Source organism: Bos grunniens, chromosome 3 (assembly GCF_055505025.1).
Source record: "Bos grunniens cultivar Pamir isolate PY7600 chromosome 3, Bosgru_T2T1.0, whole genome shotgun sequence".
In the NCBI taxonomy this organism is placed as follows: Eukaryota; Metazoa; Chordata; class Mammalia; order Artiodactyla; family Bovidae; genus Bos; species Bos grunniens.
In genome coordinates, this window is record NC_141167.1 from 99,981,453 (window position 1) to 100,008,355 (window position 26,903).

The 26,903-nt window shown below is 41.2% G+C and overlaps 2 protein-coding genes across 10 annotated transcripts in view; one reads left to right on the top strand and one right to left on the bottom strand.

Moving 5' to 3' along the window:
• RNF115 (ring finger protein 115) overlaps positions 1–12,158 on the bottom strand; it is a 66,339-nt gene extending 54,181 nt beyond the window's left edge. For 4 of the 9 annotated variants that reach the window (XR_015160901.1, XM_086392267.1, XM_086392269.1 and 1 more), the window contains exon 1: positions 11,949–12,158. Coding sequence is in view for 2 of the 9 variants with exons in the window: in XM_086392267.1 (XP_086248393.1) it covers positions 11,949–12,050 (102 nt within the window). In the remaining 7 variants the exon portion in view is untranslated. Of the gene's footprint in view, positions 1–3,011; positions 7,822–8,201; positions 8,270–11,424; positions 11,543–11,948 lie in introns of those variants that run through there. The other 5 variants (XM_086392275.1, XM_086392270.1, XM_086392272.1 and 2 more) reach the window with 4 other exon arrangements.
• A 230-nt stretch (positions 12,159–12,388) lies between these two features.
• On the top strand, positions 12,389–25,241 carry POLR3C (RNA polymerase III subunit C). The gene is made up of 15 exons (XM_086392248.1): positions 12,389–12,543; positions 13,529–13,695; positions 14,302–14,557; positions 14,668–14,853; positions 15,917–16,005; positions 17,979–18,083; positions 18,214–18,306; positions 20,196–20,276; positions 20,505–20,556; positions 21,054–21,114; positions 21,555–21,705; positions 22,471–22,572; positions 22,684–22,733; positions 23,158–23,307; positions 25,092–25,241. The coding sequence occupies exons 2-15, from the start codon at positions 13,549–13,551 to the stop codon at positions 25,168–25,170; spliced, it is 1,602 nt and encodes a 533-aa protein (XP_086248374.1). The 5' UTR covers positions 12,389–12,543; positions 13,529–13,548; the 3' UTR covers positions 25,171–25,241.
• Positions 25,242–26,903: the final 1,662 nt, after the last annotated feature.

Genomic DNA, 26,903 nt, shown 5'->3' on the forward strand with positions numbered 1-26,903 from the left:
AGCCCAAAAAATAAAGTCTGACACTGTTTCCACTGTTTCCCCATCTATTTCCCATGAAGTGATGGGACCAGATTCCATGATCTTAGTTTTCTGATTGTTGAGCTTTAAGCCAACTGTTTCACTCTCCTCTTTCACTTTCATCAAGAGACTTTTCAGTTCCTCTTCACTTTCTGCCATAAGAGTGGTGTCATCTGCATATCTGAGGTTACTGATATTTCTCCCGGCAATCTTGATTCCAGCTTGTGCTTCTTCCAGCCCAGCGTTTCTCATGATGTACTCTACATAAAAGTTAAATAAGCAGGGTGACAATATACAGCCTTGATGTACTCCTTTTCCTATTTGGAACCAGTCTGTTGTTCCATGTCCAGTTCTAACTGTTGCTTCCTGACCTGCATATAGGTTTCTCAAGAGGCAGGTCAGGTGGTCTGGTATTCCCATCTCTTTCAGAATTTTCTACAGTTTATTGTGATCCACACAGTCCAAGGCGTTGGCATAGTCAATAAAGCAGAAATAGATGTTTTTCTGGAACTCTCTTGCTTTTTCCATGATCCAGCGGATGTTGGCAATCTGATCTCTGGTTCCTCTGCCTTTTCTAAAACCAGCTTGAACACCTGGAAGTCCATGGTTCATGTATTGCTGAAGCCTGGCTTGGAGAATTTTGAGCATTACTTTACTAGCATGTGAGATGAGTGCAATTGTGCGGTAGTTTGAGCATTCTTTGGCATTGCCTTTCTTTGGGATTGGAATGAAAACTGACCTTTTCCAGTCCTGTGGCCACTGCTGAGTTTTCCAAATTTGCTGGCATATTGAGTGCAGCACTTTCACAGCATCATCTTTCAGGATTTGAAATAGCTCAACTGGAATTCCATCACCTCCACTAGCTTTGTTCGTAGTGATGCTTTCTAAGGCCCACTTGACTTCACATTCCAGGATGTCTGGCTCTAGGTGAGTGATCACAGCATCATGACTATCTGGGTCATGAAGACCTTTTTTGTACAGTTCTTCTGTGTATTCTTGCCACCTCTTAATATCTCTGCTTCTGTTAGGTCCATACCATTTCTGTCCTTTATTGAGCCCATCTTTGCTTGAAATGTTCCCTTGGTAGCTCTAACTTTCTTGAAGAGATCTCTAGTCTTTCCCACTCTGTTGTTTTCCTCTATTTCTTTGCATTGATTGCTGAGGAAGGCTTTCTTATCTCTCCTTGCTATTCTTTGGAACTCTGCATTCAGATGCTTATATCTTTCCTTTTCTCCTTTGCTTTTCGCTTCTCTTCTTTTCACAGCTATTTATAAGGCCTCCTCAGACAGCCATTTTGCTTTTTTGCATTTCTTTTCCATGGGGATGGTCTTGATCCCTGTCTCCTGTACAATGTCACGAACCTCCATCCATAGTTCATCAGCACTCTGTCTATCAGATATAGTCCCTTAAATCTATTTCTCACTTCCACTGTATAATCATAAGGGATTTCATTTAGGTCATACCTGAATGGTCTAGTGGTTTTCCCTACTTTCTTCAATTTAAGTCTGCATTTGGCAATAAGGAGTTCATGATCTGAGCCACAGTCAGCTCCCAGTCTTGTTTTTGCATCAAGTGAACCCCAAAACAAAGTTAATAGATCTGAAATAGGCTGAGACTTGGGACCCTTTACTGGAGTGCTTACACCTGGACAAACTAAGGAACTAAAAGCAAGAGTTTCAGAAAAACATCTGTTTTATTGATTACTTCAAAGCCTTTGACTGTGTGGATCACAACAAACTGTGGAAAATTTTTCAAGAGATGGGAATACCAGACCACCTTACCTGTCTCCTGAGAAATCTTTATGCAGGTCAAGAAGCAACAGTTAGAACTGGACATGGAACAACAGACTGGTTCCAAATTGGGAAAGGAGTATGTCAAGGCTGTATATTGTCACCCTGTTTACTTAACTTATATGCAGAAATCATCACGTGAAATACCGGCCTAGATGAAGCACAAGCTGGAATCAAGATTGCCGGGAGAGATATCAATAACCTCAGATATGCAGATGACACCACCCTTATGGCAGAAAGTGAAGAGGAACTGAAGAGCCTCTTGATGAAAGTGAAAGAGGAGAGTGAAAAAGCTGGCTTAAAACTCAACATTCAAAAAATTATCATCATGGCATCCGGTCCCATCACTTCATGGCAAATAGATAGGGAAACAATGGAAACAGTGGGAGACGTTATTTTCTTAGGCTCCAAAATCACTGCAGATGGTGACTGCAGCCATGAAATTAAAAGACACTTGCTCCTTGGAAGAGAAGTTATGACAAACCTAGACAGCATATTAAAAGCAGAGACATTACTTTGCTGACAAAGGTCTGTCTCGTCAAAGCTATGGTTTTTCCAGCAGTCATGTATGGATGTGAGAGTTGGACTATGAAGAAAGCTGAGCACTGAAGAATTGATGCTTTTGAACTGTGGAGTTGGCAAAGACTCTTGAGAGTCCCTTGGACTGCAAGGAGATCCAACCAGTCAATCCTAAAGAAAATCAGTCCTGAATATTCATTGGAAGGACTGGTGCTGAAACTGAAGCTCCACTACTTTGGCCACCTAATTAGAAGAACTGACTCTTTGGAAAAGAGCATGATGCGCGGAAAGATTGAAGGCAGGAGGAGGAGGGGACGACAGAGGATGAGATGTATTGGATGGCATCACCGACTCGATGGACAGGAGTTTGAGCAAGCTCTGGGAGTTGGTGATGGACAGGAAGGCCTGGCATGCTGCAGTCCATGGGGTCGCAAAGAGTCAGACACGACTAAGCGACTGAACTGAGAAGTAATTCCATAAACACGCAGTTGGGGCAATTATGAACAGTAAGATACAAAAAGGCCACAAACTGACTTTTCAGAGATGTAGGCGGTGTTGGGAACAAAAGCACATGGTACCTGCACACAGCATCACCTGAGGTGGGCAGACCACCTAAACTATGCTTCCTGCCCAAGCCACCCATCCACCCCTACCCTTACCTCATTTAAGGAACCACTAGCTCACCTCACCTCAGAAGACGAACAAGGGCATCTGTTTCTTACTTGAAGCGCAAGTCCCAGTAAAGCCTTTCCTGAACTTCTCATCTGGCCTCTTATCAATTTTAATGAGTCCACAGACCCAGGTCAGTAACAGAACTTCTGGATTCTATTCCCAGTTCCACCAGTTCATGGTCTTTGGGAAGACCTGTTTCTCCATCTATAAAACTAGAGCACAGATGTTGTCTTCATTTACTTGTCTCCTCTAACTCTCCTTCAGGCAAACAAGAAGTCTCATTCATTCAATTCTTATATTGAGGTTAATACTGAAGATCTGGGGGCTTCCCAGGTGGCTCAGTGGTAAAGAATCCACCTGCCAAGCAGGAGATGCCAGTTTTATCCCTGGGTCGGGAAGATCCCCTCAAGAAGGAAATGGCAACCACTCCAGTATTCCTGCCTCAGAAATCCCATGGACAGAGAAGCCTTGCTGGCTACAGTCCATGGGGCTGTGAAAGAGAACACAACCTAACAACTGAACAACCACCATACTTAAGATTAGGATATTCACAGAAGTTTGTTTTATATGTCTTTACTTCCCTAAGTGGAATTTTATTATTAGAACATAAACTTTGTACATGATTTCAGTGACTTTTAATCCCAGGTTATTTTTCTTTCCCCACCAAGTATGCTTTTCTTTCTGCACAATGCTTAGAATGTAGAGCTTAGAATATAATTGCTGAATGAATGAAGGTTGTCAGTTTAAGTAAGAAGAGTCTATCAGCTTAAACTGAATGTAAGACAAACTTTTCCCTCAGACTATGGTGGTACATGATAGAACTAAGGGCAAACTTTTAGGATCATTTACCATTTTATATCTATGCCACTGAGTTGTTCCCCTTCTTGCTGCCTTTACTGTAAGCAAGCAAAGAACACTATAACTAAACCCTTTCTGGCTACACTGTGTTAACTTTATCTCTGATAATTCTTGTAGTTTAGTCATTTTTTTTTCCTTAGAAAATCTGGCTTCTTGTCCACCTGATCAAATTATATCAAGTAACACTTTGTCTCCTGACCTGATTTTCTGCCTTGTTACACAATGAACCAAAGAAAGTTGGTTGATTATACATTCCTGTTTGGAATCCCTGATAATGTCAACCTTTCAGGTCTGGAATGAAGGAACAAAATGATGAAGGTTGTGAATGTTACTATTCTTAGGGAATAAGACCATAAATAAAGGCAGTTCTAATGGCCTGGAACTCAATCACAGCTCTCCAAATATTTAAATTGTATAGGTATCTTTGTATAATACTAAAAAACTGTGGCCTGATGGTGGATTTTTGTTTTTGTAAACTGGTTTTCTTCCTGAACAACAGCCACGGGGACAATCACTTCATACTTAAGTTCAGAGCTAATTCACACTCAGTAACAGATTTCTGGAATCCTTTTATAGCACTAGTGTTGCAAGATGAAAAAGACCAATGTTACATTGCTAACCTTATTAAAAACCTTGGGAACTCTGAATCTGCTCATCGAATACAGATTGTATGCTAAAACAAAATGCTAGCAAGGAACAGTTCTCAAAGCTTTCTAAGAGGCTGTTCCAGGGTTAAAATCCTCAGTTTGGCCCAAATAAAATTTTCCATTTCAAAAACAAATAAAAAAGAACCAAAATGCCAGTATATTATTAAAACAAGTCTCCCTAACTGAATTAGCACCTACATTTGGCACAGAATAATAATAAGCCAATAATTTTAATGATCAGCAAAATAAGGTTGAAAAATTTAGGGAATTAAACACTTTCATTATTCTTATTTGTGAATATTACTTCCAAACACTTCTAAATCATAAATACGCAAACTAAAAACAGCAGTAAAAGCTAATTTGCTGAGTTTACCTTTTACATGTTATTAAACAAAAAGTAAATGTACAATTATAGTTTTCACACTATATCAGCAATCAAAATGATAGTAGTTTAGGTTCAGATCTGCACAGCATCAAAGTGAGTGGCAAGTAGGTGAATATAGGATACCTTGCCTACTTCCTGTGATACCTGTTGAACTCATCAAGGAGGCTGGGCAATCTATTTAACATACAAGAAAAGTGTGCCTGGTTTAAAATCACCAGTCACTTCTATTTATTATACATGTATCTGTATATCTCTAAGGAACTCCGAAATAACAACTGAACTTAAAAAAAAAAAAAAAGATTTCAAAAAAATCTTTCAGAATCTAACCTAAACTTCTTTATGTGAAACTATAAGAACCACCTAAAATGTTTCTGCTATGGTAAAGGCCTTATTTCTCTACAAATAAGGACTGCTCATTCCTACACAACCTTTCAATCAAAGATTACATATCCCCATTTCTCTGAATGCCCACTCAAGCTTTCAATAGGCACACCTCAGTATTATTTTACAGTGGGATACACCAAGACAAACTGAGAGGGTCAGATGACTCAACTTCAACCCCATGAACAAACAGTATTAGAACAAGGCTTGATAACTTCAGTTCACCAACTCGACCAAGAGTTTGGGGAAACTAAAATTTTAAGCACAAAATCTCCTAAGCTCATGAAAACTTTAAAGAACATTAAGAGAAACAGAGAAAGTAATGCTTAATTAATGCAAAGATGAGCTATAGAAAAACTAAAAGTTAGACTTGGTGTCTGCTTTCTACTTTGTTTTCAGACTGGAATTTCCAGATGTCTTACTAAGTTACATGTTGTGTTACTACTTCAATTAATTTCCAACTGAGAAAAAAAATCTGGATACTTTTAGAAGTTGCCCCACAGTGTGTAACTTGAGAGGCGTGATCCAATTCCTCTGGTCTCAGTAACCACAAGGAGAGAAAGCGACCCCAAGAGATACTGCTATAATAGAATGCCTCTTAACTACCTTCTAAACAATCCCTCCCATCAGGGCTTTGGTTAAAATTATCTCAACTTTATCTCACTGAAAATTCTCAACAGGATTCCAAAATTAGAAATCAAAGCTACCCCAGGACAAAACCTTCAGCACCAGTGACACAAGACAATGACTATCCTTTTATCCTTCTACACCTGGGTTCCTGAACCACAGTACTCTTAACATTTTGGGCCCAATAACTTTTTGCTGTGGGGGCTGTCCTGTTCACTGAAGCAGGTTTAGCAGCATCCCTAGCCTCTATCCACTAGATGCCAGCAACAACCCTCCCTTTCCCGCAGTTGTGACAACAATCCTGCTGTAGAAAAGACCTACAGACATTGCCAAATTTCCTCCTAAAAAGCAAAACTGCCCCCAGTTGAGAACCACTGCTCTACATTATATCCTTTAATAATCAACATTAAGCTGTGGAGAGATGAAAAGAAGTCAGCATTCACAGGCTTCTTATTCTCAGACCCTTCCAATCTGACTAGAGAGAATAAGAAACAATCCACATGGTTTTTCCTCTTCTGATATGATGGCTGTCTGAGAGACCTCAGCATCCTCTCCCTTAATGTAAGCAAAGGTCATAAAAAGCCAAGTAAACATAGAGAAACAAAAAGTATTAGCAACCAAAAAGTGTTACTTCCCCTTAAAAATATAAGGAATTTCACCTGTGGTGAGTTTAACTTTAAGGTTTTTGTTCTTCCTCATATCGAAAAAAAAATCCCAAGATTTCCCCAAGATATATAAAAGTCAATTTATCAGCAGAATTTCAAGACTAGAACTAGCCTTCTACCCATAAGAACACATATGTCTTTCTTCTAGCTCCTTGCAGGGACTATAATTACTGACACTGTTATGTTCAAACTTTGCATGGCAGCGCCTGCATTTTGTTCCACCGAAGCCTTTTAGATAAAGATCTCATACCATTAACACCACTACTTTTTAAAAAGAACTATTGGGTATTCAACTCAAGGGCTTGCTTCCTGGTGGTTCAGCAGTAAAGAATCTGCCTGCCAATGTACAAGATGCAGGTTCGATCTCTGGGTCAGAAAGATCCCCTTGAGAAGGAAATGGCAACCCAAGTCAGTATTCTTGCCTGGGAAATCCCATGGACAGAGGAACCTGGCAGGCTACAGTCTGTGGGGTCACAAAAGAGTCAGACACAACTTAGCAGCTAAACAACAATTCAACTCAGAATATTTCAAGAGACATTTAATAAGCAACTGCTATAAAGCACAGAAAGACGCTAGATAATCAAGCAGACTTTTTAGATGGTAAGTCACCAACAGCAGAATTTAAGAAATCTAAATAATTAAAACCTATAAAATCCAGCTCAAATCACTAATTCCTTCCTCCAGTTCAACAAAACTACTAATACTACTTAAGACACCATTCTAGGATCTTCCTAAGAATCATGCACTTTTAAAACTCTAGGTCTGACTTCCCTGGTGGTACAGTGGATAGGAATTTGCCTGTCAAGGCACGGGACACGGTTTGGATCCCTGGTCCAAGAAAATTCCATGTCACAGAGCAACAAAAGTCCATTCGCCACAAGTACTGAGCCCCTGGGCCACTACTACCAGGCCCATGCGCCTAGAGCCTGTGCTCTGCAACAAGCCACCACAATGAGAAGCCCATGCACCCCAACGAAGAGTACGCCCTGCTCACCACAACTAGAGAATGCCCACACACAGCAACAAAGACCATTGCAACCAAAAATAAATAAGTAAATTTAAAAAAAATAAAAAGCAAGGACAGGGAACTTAAGAGTTTTAAGAATCACAGTCTTTAAGAAGCCTACTTTTTAGCTTCTCTTACGGGGTGATTAGAAAGTTTTCCTGTATTAGAGTCATTACAAGTATAGCACAATAACAATGATCTGTATAGTACCTGGTAAACAAACAAATTAGGTAATATTATTTATTGATAAGGATGACATTTTATTAGTCCAAAGGTGATATAATACAGAGACGGAAGAGGGAGAGAAGTTGGCTACTTTCTTCAGGCAAAGCCTCAGAGGTGAGTAATACACTTGCAGTCCTTAATGAGACTGGTCTCTCTGGGTTTGGATACTCTGATCTCTATAAAACACTTAGGAACCACCCTAGTTTCATCAATACTAAAAGTTGTTTACTCTGCATGATTTATCTCACCTGTTCAATGACTCTACAGAATTTAATCTCATAAGGTAATATTCCCTGACCTTGATTTAAAAATGGGAGAGGATAGTATGGAGTACAGTTGCATGACAACAGTCCTCTGTGGCCCCACCCAGTCACCCCTCAGGGGCATCTCTCAGTGTTCCATACTTAACTCCATTAGTCTTGGCTTCACAGTGTCTCTCAATGGATAGACAGGTGAGGCAGTATTTCCTCTGTCATCTGATGATCAAAAAAATACAATACCAATTTACCCAATGATATTTAATATAAACTTGAAATACTAGGGCTTCAGACCATATAATCAAAATCCTTTATTTTAAAATCCAAGTTTAGAGGAGGACTCACCCTCCCCCTCCCTAACTCATCTGGGGCCGGCAAAGAAGACAGCTGTAAGGCTCAGTTCACCCAATGCCAATCAGAGGAAAATTGGCAAGAGGAAGCAGACCTGAAGAAGGATAGAGCGCATGAATCACTCTGCTTTTGCCTAAGCGCCAATCATGCTGGCCACTTGGAATATACTGACCCATCTCTGTCCACTTGTCTTGATTCTTCTAGGCTGGAATGCCTCCAAGAAACCTTCCCTGACTCAGACCCCAGCCTAAGTGATCTGCCTCTCCTTTCCTCTTACGCTATCAGTGGCTTCCTGGATGCACTTGTTTATAGGCCTCTGGACCCTTCTCTGTTCACTCTCAGCTTGATGCCAAGCAGAAGAATGCAAGACTGTTACTGCCTTGATCCTTATCATATACCCCTGCCTAACTATATAACGGAGAAGGCAATGGCACCCCACCCCAGTACTCTTGTCTGGAAAATCCCATGGACGGAGGAGCCTGGTAGACTGCAGTCCACGCGGTCACGAAGAGTTGGACACGACTGAGCAACTTCACTTTCACTTTTCACTTTCATGCATTGGAGAAGGAAATGGCAACCCACTCCAGTGTTCTTGCCTGGAGAATCCCAGGGCCCAGGGAGCCTGCTGGGCTGCTGTCTATGGGGTCGCACAAAGTCAGACACAACTGAAGCGACTCAGCAGCAGCAGCAACTACATAACCTCTCCCTACTCACCAGGGAAAAAGCTGGCTTGAAACTCAACATTCAAAAAACGAAGATCAAGGCATCCAGTCCCATCATTTCATGGCAAATAGATGGGGAAAAAATGGAAAACAGTGACAGACTTTATTTTCTTGGGCTCCAAAATCACTACAGATGGTGACTTCAGCCATGAAATTAAAAGACGGTTGCTCCTTAGAAGAAAAGCTGTGACAGAAGAAAGACTTCCGTCTTTAATACGGAAGAAAAACATAGTGTTATTAAAAAGCAGAGAAATCACTTTGCCGACAAAGGTCCATATGATTAGAGCTATGGTTTTCCCAGTAGTCGTGTACGGATGTGAGAGTTGGACCATAAAGAAGGCTAAAAGAAGAACTGATGCTTTCAAACTGTGGTGCTAGAGAAGACTCTAGAACCCCCTGGACAGCAAGATCAAACCAGTCAATCCTAAAGGAAATCACCCTGAATATCCTTGGAAAAGACTGATGCTGAAACTGACACTCCAATACTTTGGCCACCTGATGAAAACAGCCAACTCACTGGAAAAGACCCTGATGCAAGGAAAAACTGAGGGCAAGATGAGAAGGGGGCAACAGAGCATGAGATGGTAGGATGGCATCACTGACTCAATGGACCTGAATTTGAGCAAACTCCAGGAAATGGTGAAAGACAGGGAAGCCTGGAGTGCTGCAGTCCACAGGGTCGCACAGTCGACAGGACTTAGTGACTGAACAACAACTCGCCAGGGAGGAGGGCACAGTTCTTGAGGCACTAGCCTACTATCCCCCTTTGCCTGGTAAAGTAATAAAGCCACTGTTTCCTTCTCCAAAAAATTTAATTAATTTAAAAATAAAATCCAAGTTTAGTATTCACTAAATTTTACTAAAACCATTTTCACTGTAAACAGGGAATCATTTTTAATAAAAAAAAGAAAATTCGTAAATCATTATTCACTTCTAGAATGAAGACTTTTTGGAAACCTAACAATACCACTGAATAATATTTTCATTCTAAAATCTCAAAAAAAACTGAGTAGCCATTGCCCTTTTGTGAAGAATACTTACAACAGAGAAATCTCCATTTGTAAGGGTTTGTCCCTCTTTGCACCAGAAATAGAAGGATAATGAAATCTCAATTCTTATCAGTGGAGAAGTCCTGATTTAAATCTGCAAACAATCATGCTTGTTTACCGTTGTTTGCATGATAATCTGCCAAAACTGGTTTCCCCTCTTCCCCAAAGTCTTCTGTTTCTAGGGATGGCTTTACAGTCATTTCAGGGAGAGATTCAGTTTTCCCTGGCATCTCCCCTGTATATGGGAGGTATACATGTTATTAAACTTCTCCAGGAAAAAAATAAAAAATAAAACTCCCTTCACGATTTCCCCCTCATTTCTTCGTATCTCCTTTCTAAAAGAAATTTGTCTTATCTGAGAGGATCCAAATCAAAACACACAAAGTTGAGATAGATAGATCGAGATTAGCAGTAAGGAGCAGTATGGCAAAAATTAGACACAGCCAAAAAGCAGCAAAACTAAAACAGCATGTAGATGAAACTATGACTACAAAATTGGGAGTGGGGCAAATAGTGAAGAAAGAAAATGCTATAAGAGCCTGAAAAAGCACAACCTTTAGGCAAAAAGGCTATATACCTTTAGGCACTTTTTCCCTGGCCTCCATTGGTGTTTCTAAGAAATAAGATACACAGACACACTTTAGTAGGATTTCTTACAGATTTTATCAGAGACGCTGTAAACACTGAGGGAAGTTGTTAGGAACCCTGACTTAAGGCTGAATACTGATACTTCTAAGGAGAAAAACAATCCTAACTAGCTAAAGATGACTGGCCAAAGGCAGGATTAACATTCATCCTGGTGGGTCTCCCTGTGGTAGATATAGCCCAAGCCAAAAAAGCCTGTGTGGTTTGGGTGTTTAGCGGGCGAGCTTGCTGCAGAAGCACTTTTTTTCACAGCCATAGCACTACCTCTCTAGGGACTAACAAAATCTGGCAGAGAGTAGTGAAAACCAATTTTACATTAGATGATGCAGTCCCCAGCATTCTGTCCTAGATCTTTTTTATTAAGCGGAGAGAGAGAGAGCCAGAGGAGGAAGGGTGAGTAAGGCAGGTGGTGCTAAAGACACTGGCAGCATGACAATCAAAATAAGCAAGTTGAAACAATATGTTCTGCCTTCTTCCTAAAGCCATTTCCTTCAATAGTGATAGGGAGCGGAGGCAGTCTGCAAGTCATTAGCACACTGCTGTTTTCACTTTCAGAAGAATATTGGAAACCCCTGAAGAGCAAAAGCCCCCTCTCCATCCCAGTTACCTTCCAACCCTCTTTTTCTCTCCGTGTTTTCTTCCTTCCTTTCCTAGGGACGACCGAATAAGGACAATTCTCAGCAATCCGTTATTCTGCTTTAATAAGGAGAGGGAAGGGGGAGGATCTGGTAAAAAGTGGAAAAGGAATAAAGGTGAGAGGCAACAGCGGAAAGAATATCGAATGCAGGAAAAGAGAGGTCATCGTGGGAAGGAGACAAGATGAAGAAGAGTGCATGAAAACAGGGGACGACGTGTCAGAAGAGAACTTGCTAAAGAAGGCCAAAAAAATTAAAAATGGACCGCGGGGGGAGGGGGATGGGAGGAGCTGGTCAAGAGGGGAGAGAAAGTGAGGGGCAGGTGGAACATCCGAGCGAGAGTTGCGGAGCCTGGGCCGAGACGCCCGGGCAGCAGGGTATTTGAGAGACCGATGTCAGGTGAATCGGGGTTGTGTGGGAAGCTTAACCCCCACTCCAGGCTATCTGGGAGAGGAATCCGGCCCAATGCCCGAGCGCAGAGGAACCAGGTTCTTACCGGTAGTTTGGGGCTGACCTCGCCCTTGCAAAAGTGGCAGAAAAACCGGTGCGCGGCAACCGCAGAGCCCGCGCCGGCCCCGGCCGCCGAAGCCTCCGCCATTTTTCTCTTTCGCCACGGCTGTCCGAGAGGGCAGCCGGCCGGTCTTTCGCCAGGCCGCTGGCTCCCGGCTGCTGTCGCCTCCTCTGCCGCCGCCGCCGCTTCCTCAGTGCTGCCAGCCTCTCCAGAGCCCGCGCGAGTCACGTGAGTCCGCCCGGCCCACAGAGGCGGTGGCGCGGCTGCTGACCCCGCGGCCCGCCTCCCAGAACTAAAGAGGCGCAGGAAGGAGTCCGCCCGCCGCCGCCCGCCGGCCGGCTTCTCAAACAGCCCCTCGCCGGTCCTCCAAACTCCCAGCGAGAAGAAGGAAAGAGCGCCTCCGGAAACCACCGAAACGCTGGGGCAGATCGGCACACGTTTTTCCTCTTCGCCGGTCCTCGTCGGTGGCCGTGCTCCTGCGCGAAAGGACCTTGGGCTCCCCCTCTGCCCGGGCGGCCAGCGGGAACCTCACAAAGCAGTTGTGGGGAGCTCGGCGGCGTTACGTTGCATTGACCCAGAGGTTAGTGGAAAATGCGGTCTGAACGAGGCGGCCCTGTCTCTGGACCCGGGGATCCACTCCGGAACCGGAACCAGCGGGAAGGGAGTGAAGAGCCAGGAGCCAGGCTCCCTAGAAATCCTTTTCGAGGATGGCAGAGGGTCTGGGGATGTGTCCCCAAAGACCTGTGGATGGGAATAGTGAAGCTGAAAGGCATACTCTTGGTTGGCTTCTGAGGGATTGAGAGAAATAAATGAACAAACCAGTGTTTGATAGCACTTGTGATTATATAGTCAACCATGTCTGTTTCTTTTTGTGTCTACTTAGTCAAGAAATCGAAATTTCAAAATTAAATACTGCCCTGCTAACAACATACTTCATCTCTATCTGAAACACCCTGTTGAGAAGCTATCATTTACCTCCTGACTTACTTTGCAAAGTTGTCATTGCCTGTTCACTCCCAATAGGAGTGAAACAATGAAGTATAGAATCTAAGGTCTGTGATAGATCGCAAAACCATCTACACCCAATCTTTCAAGAAAATTAGAATCATATATGATCCCATAAAGATAAATCTCATATACCTAGGTTTCCAGTCTTCTTTTTTGATGCATGCATGTGGGGGTTTTTTCACAATAATTGAACTTCCCTCTACATTTTGCTTTGTAACCTGCGTCTTTCACTTAATGAATAATTTTCTACACTAATACATACTGTATTGTGAATGTTGACATAGAATTCCATTGTATGCATATACCATAATTTATTGAAATAATCACTTACTAGGTTCCTAGAATATCAGTATTCTAATGTGACATATTTTTATCATTCCCTTGGAACAGAATAGCCAAAACAAAAGAATTACGTCAAAGATATGCAAGATTTTAAGGCTTTTGGTATATCTACTGTCACACTGACGTCTAGAAAGAACATGAATTTACATTCAGTAATTCTGCTCCCAAAATAAAAGAAAAACTTCCTGTCATACTGTCTTTTATTTTTTTCCTAGCTCTGAGACTCCTCAGCGTAATGACTCAAGCAGAAATTAAACTGTGTTCTTTGTTGCTGCAAGAGCATTTTGGAGAGATTGTAGAAAAAATTGGAGTCCACCTAATCAGAACTGGCAGCCAGCCCCTAAGAGTTATTGCCCATGACACAGGAACATCACTGGATCAGGTATGTTTGGATCACATCAATTTGCTTTCATTTCATTAATTTCTTTTACCTACCCTTGAATATTGTTACTGCCTGCCCCACAAGGACAGAGGAGCCTCGTGTGCTGCAGTCCATAGAGTTGCAAAGAGTCAGACATGAGTAAGAGACTGGATAACCCCACAAAATGGAAAAGAGCAAAGTCTGCCCTAGGATCAGAAGGGTGTTATTTGAGAGGAGAGAGAGAATGAGACATAGGGCCCAGGGTTCTGCTTCTCAAAGTCTTCTGGCTCCTTGTGGCTTCTTAGGCAAATCTTTGCTCCTCCTGTCCCATACTTCATTTATTCATAATGAGTCTATTAATCTCAGTACTACATTTTAGGAATTAGAATAATAGAGGGGAAGTAAACTGTACTTTGAAAGATAAAGATTGGAGGAAATATGAACATCATAGTAAGGAATCGTCCTGATTTTTTCCACTGACATTCGATTCTTACTAACTATTCCAGTGGAGAGAGGGAGCAATTTGCAGCTGTCTCTTGATGTTTAGGAAACTGTTAGACAAAACTTGCCAGCAATAATGAACTGCATCTTCAGACTTTTCTTCTCTTTCTTTTGTATCCTCTCTAGGTTAAAAAAGCCCTTTGTGTCCTCATCCAGCACAACTTGGTGATATATCAAGTGCACAAACGTGGAGTGGTGGAGTATGAAGCCCAGTGCAACCGGGTGTTGCGAATGCTTAGGTATCCCCGGTACATCTATACCGCCAAAACACTGTACAGTGACACTGGAGAGCTCATTGTTGAGGAGCTGTTGTTGAATGGCAAAATGACAATGTCAGCTGTCGTGAAGAAAGTAGCAGATAGGCTCACAGAGACTATGGAGGGTCAGTACTGTATCCACAGCTGTTAACAAAAGCATAGGTTGACTGGATGCAGGAGTGAACCCTTAGCTACCTGAGGCCGTCTCATTTGCCTGTTTCCTCCTGTCATACAGATGGCAAGACCATGGACTATGCTGAGGTATCAAACACATTTGTGCGACTAGTGGACACACACTTTGTGCAGCGTTGCCCCTTGGTGCCTGCCACTGAGAATTCAGATACTGGGCCACCACCACCTGCCCCCACTCTTGTCGTCAGTGAAAAGGACATGTACCTGGTTCCTAAACTGAGCTTGATAGGTAAGGAATTTTGACCCCGAGATCTGTGACTTGCCCTGATTGTCGATTCTTTCATGAAAGTTTCATAGTGATTGTTAAATGAATGACTTAATCAATGAAGCAATTACCAAGGATTTGCTCTATGCCAGATACTGTGGTATAAAGTGATGAAAAAAACATTATAGTCCCTGCCCTTATGGAGCTTGAGTCTAGTATAGGAAGCTTACATTAATCAGATAGTCTCATGGATATATAACTAACAAACTGTGATTAGTACTGTGAAGAGAAAGTATGAAAAGTGTGAGGAGTGTTATGAAAATACATAACAGGGGACCAGATTTACCTGGGAGTTTAGGGCACATGCTTCTTTGAGAAAATGGCATTTGAACCAAGATTTTAAGCAGAAGTAGGAGCCAGTCAGTGAGGTAAGGTGTGAAGAGGTACAGAGGATAAGCATTTTTGGCAAAAGGAATTGTATGTAGTGAGAGAAAAAAAAGTATATTTGAGGAATTAAAAGAAGATCAGTGTAGTTAAAGCATAGAGAGCAAAGGAAAGAGAGCCATACGATAAGGTTAGAGAGATAGGCAGGGAATAGATCATGCAAGATCTCATAGAGCACTTGTTCTTTATCATAGATGTGAAGGAAAACTACTAAAGGATTTTAGAGGAAGTAACATCATCTAATTTGCATTTTAAAAATATGTTTCTGTCTGCAGAAAGGAGGGGGCAAAGGTAAATGTAGACAAACCAGTGAATAATTAGGCATAGAAGGGATGAGGAAAACAGAAATCAAGAATGACACCTGGCTGGCGTACATGGAAGGATGAGCGTACCATTCACTGTGAAAGGAAGCCTTGGAACAGGAGCAATTTGAGGGAGAGAGACTATGAGTTTCTTTTTGAACACGTTGAGTTTCAGATGACTTCATCATTAACTTGAATTTCTTGTAGTTCCTCCGTCTCCTCAACATCTCTTGCCTAGAGGCCACTACAGAGGTCTTTGGGATAGCGACACCTGTCACCTTCCACAATTTCCTGTCATCATAGGAGATGTAGCCTATCAGTGCGCCTGTTCTGTTTGGCAGGGAAAGGTAAAAGGAGGAGATCGTCTGACGAAGATGCTACTGGGGAGCCCAAGGCCAAGAGACCAAAACAGACCACAGATAACAAAGAGGTAATGATGCTTCTGGACTTGGAGTCCTCACCCTGAGGCCAGCCAGGAAGAGCACTGAGATACCAAGCCCTGAAGAGCTTCAAGGTTCTTGGGTTGAGAAGTAGTGGGATTATGAACTTGATCAAATGTTGGCCAGGGACAGACTAACAAAGAGGGCACTCCATTACTGTCTCTATACTGTCCATTACTGTCTCCCTTCTGAGGCTTAACCTCATTGGACAGAGGTAGTGGCTTATGCACAAATAAAGGGCCTAGAAAAAGTTTAAATTGATCACTGTGGCTGGACTGTAGAGACCCACAGGGATAAGTGGCCACAAATGAGTCTAGAAAGATATGTGTAGACCTGAGCTCTTACCTTCAAATGCCTTCTCAGCATCCCTATAAAGATGTCTAATAAGCATCCCAAAAGTAGTATGACTAAAACAGAGTAATTGATTTCTCATTCCTAGCTATCTACTCCCTCCTAAGCTTTCCTCATCTTAGGAACATCACCAAGACCAACCACCTAGGATACCATTTGCTTAGACCAAAGTCCTGGGAGCCATCTGACCTCACAGTAAAACCTGTCAACCCAATTTCTAAAATCAATTCAAATCTGACTGTTTCTTACCATTCCCAGTCACCTTAGTCCACACCACTATCACTGTAGTCAAGATTTCACCAGCGCTCTCCTAAGTGGTCTCCCTTCCTACATTCATACCTGCATAAGAGCCAAAATGACTTGCTAAATTGTTCTTTAAAAAAAAAAAAACCCATCGCTGATTTTTGACTCCTTTAATAACTTCCCATTACTCTTAGAAGAAATCTAGATCTTTACCATGGATTATTATCCCTTACATAAACTAAGTCTTTGCATGATCTGCTGGGGACAAGGCTCTCTAATCTCAGCTCTTCCTTCCATCCCTCAAATATGTCATACTTGCTCTTTCTAGTCTTTTGGCTTTCGTCCCTAGGATTTCTTTTGCTTCAAGATCTTCATGTAGTTGCCTCTTTTTCATCATTCCGATCTCAGTTCAAATGCTGTTTTTTAAGAGCTCGAGCCCCATTGCCCACTCTCTATTCCATTCTCTACCACATTTTCCCATTTCATCTTCACAGCATTTAAAGGTAGATAAAATTATTTATTATTTGCACTCCCAATAGACTATAACTCTTTGAGGACAATATCTTGACCCTGGTACCTGGAATACTAGCCTAACATCAATAAATATTTTTTGATCGACTAAGAGGTTTACACTTCACCCTGAAGATAAGGGGGAGTTGATGAATTTTAGGTGAATGAAGTAGCTAGATTTAAGTTTTAGAAATGTTACAATAGTACAGTGGTTCATAACTTGTACAACTTCATGGATGCATTTCAGAGAGTCTACCTGTACTTGTTCATATGTACATTTTCCTATAGAGTACTCATAGCTTTTTTCAGATTCTTCAAGGGGACTGTACCCCAAAAGCTGGAAAAGCACAGCTCTATGAGAAACAGGGAGAACAGTGCAAAAAGAAAAAGATTAAAAACAGAAAACCAAACTATCCTCTTTTATAGTGTTCATTAAAAAAAAATGAAAATTAGTTAGGAGACTACTTACAGTCATTCAAGTGAGTCAACATTAGAGCCTAAAATAAGGTAATGACAGGATAAAGAAAAGTAGACCTCCGATTGGGCTTCCCTTGAGGCTCAGCTGGTAAAGAATCCGCCTGCAATGTGGGAGACTTGGGTTTGATCCCTGGGTTGGGAAGATCCCCTGGAGAAGGGAAAGGCTACCCACTGCAGTATTCTGGCCTGGAGAATTCCATGGACTGTATAGAGTCAGACACAACTGAGCAACCTTCACTTCACTAAATCCACACAATTGAATGGTTTTTTTCTCCAACCAATTTAGTCACTACTGTATAGGAAAAGGAACAGTGAAATCCAAACTCCTCCCTAGAAAACTTCATTGTATCTAAATGTTTCTTTCTAATACTTTTCTCCTCAGCCCATTCCAGATGATGGGATTTATTGGCAGGCCAACCTTGACAGATTCCACCAGCACTTCCGTGACCAAGCCATTGTCAGCGCAGTTGCCAACAGGATGGACCAGGTGATATCTAAGTGGGTGGGACAGTGGCTATCAGGAACATTACACTGTTTACCAGATGTGGCCACTGGCATATAGCCAGAGCCCACACAGCAGAATGAATTCTGAATTCCAGTTCACTGTTCAAACCTAGACCAGTAGTGAGATCGTGAGGACCATGCTCCGGATGAGTGAGGTCACCACTCCCTCTGGTGCCCCCTTCACCCAGCCATTGTCTTCCAACGAGGTGAGCTTCATGCTTGTTATACTAGTTTTCTGACAGACTCTTGGATGTTATAATTATTATACGTAGAGCCTGGGATTAGGTTAAGGTCTGGACCTTGAAAGAAAGGGTTTTTGCCTTTTGAGGTGGGACAGTGATTAGCCCCAGGTGGTAGGTACTGAAATATTTGGTCTCTTGGGAATTCAACCTTTAAAACCCTACACCACTGTTTTAGTCAAAGTACAAGTAATTCTTTTTTTTTTTCATTTTGAATATATTTTATTGAAGTACAGTTGATTTACAATGTTGCATTAATTTCTGCTATACAGCAAAGTGGTTCAGTTTTATATCTATATCTATATATATATATACATATACACACACACACACATTCTTTGCTTTTTCATGTTCTTTTCCTTATTGGTTTATCACAGGATATTGAATATAGTTCCCTGTGCTATACAGCAAACCTTGTTGTTCATTCATTCTATATGTAATAGTTTGCATCTGCTTATCCCAAACTCCCAATCCAAACCCTCCCCTACCCACCTCCCTCTTGGCAACTACAAGTCTGTTCTCTGTAAGTCTGTTTCTTTTTTGTAGATAAGTTCATTTGTGTCATATTTTAGATTCCACATATAAATGATACTGTGTAGTATTTGTCTTTCTCTTTCTGATTTACTCTACTTATTGTGATAACCTCTAGGTTAATCCATGGCTGAGTAGTATTTTGTTGTATATATATATATGGTACAGATTACTCTTAATTGTTCTAAGTATTCACTGCTTAGAATCTGAGCCTTAGTGCTCAGGATATTATTTGGCTGCTTGTATTTGTTTTTTCAGTATATTATATATATTTTAATTTTTTAATGTTTTATTAAGTTTTGAATAAAAAATATTTAATATATCAAATACTTTATATTGTTACTTTTTAACCATACCAATATTTATTCATATTAAATATAGTTGTATTTTTACAGTGTTTAAATTTTTTTAAGTTATTATATAACAAAAATTTAAATACAAATGTTTTTCCAATGACAAAAATAATTATATGACCTGTTTTTAGAGATCTATAGTTCTTCTTTAAGATTTCTTTGTTTAGCTGCACCAGGTCTTAGTTTCTACAGGTGGGATCTTTGATCTCTGTTGCAGCATGCAGGATCTTTCACTGCAGCATGCACACTCTTAGTCACAGCATGTGGGATCTAGTTCCCTGACCAGGGATCAAACGTGGGCACCCTGCTTTGGGAGCACAGAGTCTCAGCCACCGGACCACCAGGAAAGTCCCTAGAAATATATAGTTTTTCAAAGTGGTAGTTCCCCAAACTTTCAGAAATGGCAGGCAAGTGCTGTATCTTGTAGATGGCAGTTACATGGGTATATAAAATTATCAACACTCATCAAACTGAATCCTTACGATCTGTGCTTCTTGTATGTAACATACTCTAGTTTAAATACATATGTAGTTTTGCATAATCCCAACCCGAGATCTTTGTCAGTATTTTGATACATATCTTTATTCAGACTTCTTATATATAGTCTCACTTAAATGTAGGTATATGTATATTTTTTAACAAAAATTTTAAAAGGGATTATACTCTGCAAACTGTTCTAAACTTGCTTCTCTCATATGACAGTATATATAAACTTCCTTTTCATGATCTATCTCATTCTTTATAATGGCCATATCACATTCCACTTAATGTGGCCATGCTATACTGTATTTTAATGAACTCCTTACTATTGGACATGTGAATTCTTTCCAGTTTTTACTCTTACCAACAATGCTGCTGTGCTTTGGGACATTTTTATACTTGTGATATCTAAAGTTAAAACATCTTTATTTCAGCAATGTCACCAGTTCTAAGTTCCCAAACTCATTTTCACTGTGTCTTTTTGCTCCATAGATCTTCAGATCCCTACCTGTTGGCTATAACATCTCTAAGCAAGTTCTTGATCAGTATCTCACTCTGCTGGCAGATGATCCAGTAAGTCTTTTTTTTTTTCTATTGTGTTTAGGATTAATTTCTGCCACTGATAACTAGTAGCAGTCTTCTGCAGCTTCATTCTCTACCTAGCCAGCTCAGACAATTTCTCTACCATCGCCTGATGGGAGAGCTTCCTCCTACCAACTCAACCAGATTTGCTCTTCTGGAAACAGAATCACTGGACTTTCCATTCAGATAACACAAGTTCTCTCTCTCTTTTTTTAATAGCTAGAGTTTGTTGGAAAGTCTGGCGACAGTGGTGGAGGAATGTATGTCATCAGTATCCTTATGGGTGGTTATTTCCTTAATAGTCAGGCAGCCTGAACTATGAAACAGAAGGGTGACTTTAGGAAAGATTTGATGATATTTAGTATACTAAGTGGGGAAGGGAATGGCAATCCACTCCAGTATTCTTGCATGGAGAATTCCACAATCAGAAGAGCCTGGTGGGCTACAGTCCATGGGGTTGCAAAGAGTTGGACATGACTGAGCGACTAACACACGCATATAGTATACTAAGTAAGTTAGAAAATTGAACTAAAACACTGATGATAAAGAAGTAAAACAGACTTTTAACCAACTAAATTTTAGTTAAGCAAAACCCTGACTTAAGCACCTTTAGTTAATTAAGGTTTTGAAATACTTAAATAACATAAATGAGACTAATGTGAAAAACAAAACGGTATTTAAATTTTAAATTAAATACTTGGGAATAAAACTAAGAGCGCAATATCCAGGCCAAAACATCATGGAGTGACCTTTACCCTCTACATAAAGACCTGCATAAGGCTCTAGGATCTCTAGCCACGGCCACTCTGGAGTCCGTCGTACAAGAGAGGTAAGGCGGTTACCCTGAAAGGGTTGGGGGTCAGGTAGTTCCTTTCCACACCCCATTTGAACAAGTGATTTGATCATTAGGTAACCGACCAGTATAGGCACACCTGGCACATCTTGCCCATTTTCCACTGGACCACTATGGGTCCCATCTATTACTGCTCTTTACCCCAAATACCCTGCTGCTTAATTCCCAGGGATGCCAATTCATCAGCCTTCCTAACACCTTTCCTTACAAATGCAGGAACTGAGGCATTCGAGTCAGCAGTTGGTGACTCTTATGATTAGCAGTATTGTCATTGATCTATGGAGTTAGGAAGAATTCTCTGATTGCTGTTCCTCTCAGGTCCTTGCTCCACACATAGACACTAAACAACCCTCTGTGACTAAGAACTAAAGCTAATTTATGTTGGCCTGCCATTTGCTTCCTTTATTCCTTTCCAGATTTGGATCTCGCTGTGCCAGAATATTCCGTCTAGTTTTACAAAAGAAACACCTAGAGCAGAAGCAGGTAGAAGACTTTGCAATGATTCCAGCAAAGGAGGCAAAGGATATGCTTTATAAGATGCTCTCAGAAAATTTCATATCACTGCAGGTAACAATAATTGCCAACCAGCAGAGGTGATGGATGAGAGAAATTGCTGAAGCAAATATTCTGAACCTCAAACAAACTCTGTATCCATCTTTGAGACAGAAGAAAAAAAAAGATTGACAAAGACATACCAAGCACTTGCAAGATAACTGTGGAGCTTTATCTGGCCTTGTAAAAAAGAGGCAGAGCCAAGAAATCACCCCAGAATCACTGTACCTTTTTTTCTTTAGCTCCTTGTTCCTATGATTTATCCTTTCCTCAAGTCTTAAGTTTATTACCGGTCAGTCTATCAATAGCATCTGTTGGGTCCTCACTGCATGCAGAGCTATGTACTCTACCCTAAAAGGAAGTAAGATAGAATGGATTTTGGAATCAGAATCACAGCTCTGCCTATCACCCAGTTACACTAAGCAAATTACCTACCGTCCTTTTTCCCACCTACAAAATGGTGATAGATGGAGGTAACAGAAATAATATAGTTTGTTGTAAAAATCAAATACAGTCTACTTGGCACATAAGAGTTGCTCAGTAAATGTTAAGCGCCTTCTCTTTCTTCCCCACTCAGGATGTTGACAATCAAAGGGAAAAACAGGACATCCCAGCCCTCCCTATGGCTGATTATGCTATAAACACAGATGCTGTGTGACTGGGGAAGAGGGAATATAGGTGAAAGAAAGGGCTTAGTAACTCCAGATGGCACAGGTATTTACTTTGCCAGTTCTGAAGGAAAGTATAATGTCTCTTATTTTTCTTTCTGTGAACAAATAGGAAATTCCCAAAACACCAGACCATGCCCCATCCCGGACCTTCTATTTATATACTGTGAACATCCTATCAGCTGCCCGAATGTTGCTGCACAGGTGCTACAAGGTAACTCCTCCCCATTCCCTCTACAGAGATGTCTCACCCTCACGCCCCCTTTAGCTGTTGTGCCTGAGCTACTTATACAGAAAGAACTATGCATTTCTTCTCTCTCCTCAGAGTGTAGCCAACTTAATAGAAAGGAGACAATTTGAAACCAAAGAAAACAAGTGAGTAACATTTTCAACTCAGTAATTACATATTTCAAGGCCAAAAAGCTTACGGGGAAATTTTCTATAGAAATGGAAACCAATAGAGATAATAACCTGTCTGGTTGCACTGAATTATTGGCTTAGGTTGGCATAATCATGCATTTGTATACACTTGTCAGATATCCCCAGTGAAATAGTTCTGCAGATTAAATTTATGGGCAACATATAAACTGGCACCAAACTTTTAAGTACAAGTGAGAAGCAGCAAGAGTTTCAGGAATAAAGTCACATTTCTAATTAAACTTGTAGGAAACATCCTTAGAGAGTGACATTGTCCACTTTGACCAGGAACATGGTAAAGGGGGAGTTATGCCCCAGGTCTATGGGATGAAAGAATCTCCAGGGCTAGGGGACATGCCTCAGAGTTGTGTTGTTCTGACAGGCGTCTACTAGAGAAGTCTCAGCGGGTGGAAGCCATCATTGCATCTATGCAGGCCACAGGCGCAGAGGAGGCGCAGCTCCAGGAAATAGAGGAGATGATCACAGCCCCCGAACGCCAGCAGCTAGAGACCCTGAAGCGCAACGTCAACAAGTAAGCCTCACAGACTTCAAAGCTACATTGAAACTATCTTCCTCCTCACCTCAATCAACAGAATTTAATCCACCTATTTTACTAAAGCTCAAATTTCTGAAGATATTCTCAGCTTCTCCTCCCTCACCTCTCTCTCTCTCCTCTCCTCTCTTCCCTCTCTCTCTCCTCTCTCTCTGTCATGTTCACCACGACTCTTGATGTTACTTGAGCAGCGTGTCCCAAATCTGGCCTTTCATCTTGCTCTCCACGCACGCCCTTCTCACCTTTTCCCCAGACCTTTGCAGTCACCTCCCCCTTCAAACCATTTCTTATAATGCTTTCAAAGTTAGTTTCTTTAAAGGGATTGATAATAGCACTCTTCTACTTTAAATGCTTTATTGACTTCTTGTTTACAGCATAAAGACCAGCCTCCTTGGCATAACATACAAGTCCTTTCATGGTGTTATACTAGCCTGTCCCTTCTTCCTCATTTCCTTTCACTCCTCACCATAGACCTTCAGAGAGATTGCTTTGAATCTGGGGAAGATTGCCATCTTAATGATACTAAATCTTCCAACCCATGAATATGAAAGGTCTTTCCATTTACTTAGTTCTTCCTTAATCTCTTTCAATGATGTTTTCAGTATTCAAGTCTTATAATTTTTTTGGTTAAATTTATTCCTGTTTATTCTTTTTTGATACTGTTTTAGTGTTTGCTTAAATTTCATTTTTGAATTGTTCATTGCCAGTGTATGGAAATAGAACTGATTTTTGTGTGTTGATTTTATATCCTGCAATTTTGCCAATTGATTTACTAGATGTGGTAAGTTTTTTGTGGATCCTTTGAGATGTTTCTGTCTATAGGATTATGTTATCTGTGAATTAGAAATAGCTTTACTTCTTCCTTTTCAGTTTAGATGCCTTTTGTTTTTCTTGCCTAATTTCCAGACTAGAACTTCCAGTGAAATGTTGAATGGAAGTAAAAAGCAGGCATCCTTGTCTTGTTCCTAATCATAGGGGGAAAGTTTTCAGTCGTTCTCCACTAAGTATGACGCTCAGTATGGGTTTTTCATGGATGATTTTTATCAGTATTATCAGAGTAGAAGCGGTTTTCCCTTCTATTCCTAATCACTTTCAGCCTCAGCCACTCTCAGCTTCTATTTTAAAATACATTTAAACATACTGCAGGGCAAATCATATTTTCTAAAACACAGGAACTACTTTTAGTAAAGAAGCCTGACTAGATACATCTTATTTCAAGATGTTCTGTTCCTCCTCCACTCACCTCAGCTTTATTTAGAATTTCTGTTACGTTTAGTTTCTGTAGGGCTTCCCTGGTGGCTCAGACGGTAAAGCGTCTGCCTACAATGCAGGAGATCTGGGTTCAATCCCTGGGTCAGGAAGATCCTCTGGAGAAGGAAATGGCAACCCACTCCAGTACTCTTGCCTGGAAAATCCCATGGACGGAGGAGCCTGGTAGGCTACAGTCTATGGGGTCGCAAAGAGCTAGACATGACTGAGCGACTTCACTTACTCAAGTCCTTTTACACCTGTGCCTTTAACATGTGCTTTTTCCTCCTTGCAAATTAGACTATAACTTCTCCTGGGACAGAGGTGTTGTTTTTTGAACCCTCAGCAATTTCCACAGTGCCTAGCACATACGAGATGCTTGGTCAACAGGAGAATGAGCTATTAGTTCTCTTGCTTTCTGCCCAGTACTTTTGAGGGTAACCAGTCCAGCCTCTAATCTTAAATATGCTGATAAATGTTCAGTCTGGACAAATGCTCTCATTTTTTTCACTCAGGTTGGATGCCTGTGAGATCCAGGTGGATGAAACCATCTTCCTGCTGGAGTCATACATCGAAAGCACCATGAAGAGATAGTGACCCAGAAGAAAAGTCTTCCTCCAAAGATCTGAGGGGATTGGAAGAATAAAGGAGTAGGAGAAAATCCAGATTCTGTGCTGACATTCCCTCTCCCTACCACCCAGAGTACACCAGAAAGAGTGTAACCTGTCTTTTTTTCAAGTTTGCTGATTCTGTTTTAGAATCATCATTATATTCTACCCTCATCAAATCTTGGCAGGAGAAAGAACCTTAAATCAACTAGATTAATCATCTATTAGATGAATTAGTTCCCACCAAGAAGTTAGCTAAAGCTGTGTTTGAACATCCCTGACAGAAAAACTTCTTCCTAAGCTTTTTATCCCATTTTCAAAAAGCTGCACCTGTTCTTTACTTTGTTAAACTGTAATATTAAACACACACACAGTGTAGAGAATGTGAAAGACTACCACGGAGAGGGGGATAAAAGCTATTTGTAGGGCTAGTAGGTGGATTGGCCCAAGCAGTCATACTAGAATCTATGGATAAATGTCAGATTTGCCAGCTCTGGGCTTCTAACACATCTGAAATTATGTGTGTAAAACTTAGCACAGTGCTTGGCATATGATAAGCACTCAATAAATCACTGCCTTTCTCTTCACCATTATTCCTAAAAACTGGCAATTGTAACTTCCTTCTCTCAGTACTGTGGATAGATGATTAGTTGGTATAATTTGTCCCAGCAGCTTCATTTCATTTAAAACAGTTAGGTCTTATTTCATAATCACTTCAGTTTGCTCCTACCAAGTGTTAGTCCTAATTCGTTAAACATTGGAATCCCAATTAACTGTAGAGACAATATACAAAGATAACTCTTAATATAATACCATCTCTGCCTTCAAGACACTTACCATCATTTTTGAGCATCCCCAGTACTAGGATGCAAAGATGAATAGCCTCGAGCACAAACATAATGAAAGGGGACAAATAAGTACAAGGATGTGTTGGGGGGCTGTAGTATAGAAGTAAAGGGGAGAAGGGTCAGGCAAGAAAGGAGGCAAAGAGAAGTGACACAATCTGTATTTTGGAAGATAGGGATTTACCAGGTGAAAGGGGGAAAGACCCCAGAGGGAAGCAGAGCCTGTTTCTTAGGGGACCCACAAATAGGATATGACTAGAAAACAGCATAGGTCCTGCCAGAATTGACAGGCAGGAGCAAGGACTGGTGGGTCCTTGCTATGCTGTGGTAAGTAGCTTAGCTTATCCTGAGACCATGGAGAAGCAAGATGAGCAGACTTGTGTTTTGGAAAGATCACTCTGAACTGTAGAGAATGAATTGGTGGGGGCAGGACTATCTCAGTTCAGTCACTCAGTCGTGTCCGACTCTGTGATCCCATGGACTGCTGCACACCAGGCCTCCCTGTCCATCACCAACTCCCAGGGTTTACTCAAACTCATGTCCATTGAGTTGGTGATGCCATCCAACCATCTCATCCTCTGTCGTCCCCTTTTCCTTCTGCCTTCAATCTTTCCCAGCATCAGGGTCTTTTCAAATGAGTCAGTTCTTTGCATCAGGTGGCCAAAGTGTTGGAGTGTCAGCTTCAGCATCTGTCCTTCCAATGAATATTCAGGACTGATTTCTTTTAGGATGGACTACGTACAGATTTGTAATAATATATCAGGCAGAATATGAGGAAGACTTGAACTAGGGCACTGGAGGCTGGAGATTAAGACACAGATTTGAGAACATTCAAGGAGGTAGAATCTGGTGGACTTGGCTGCCATTTGAGTGA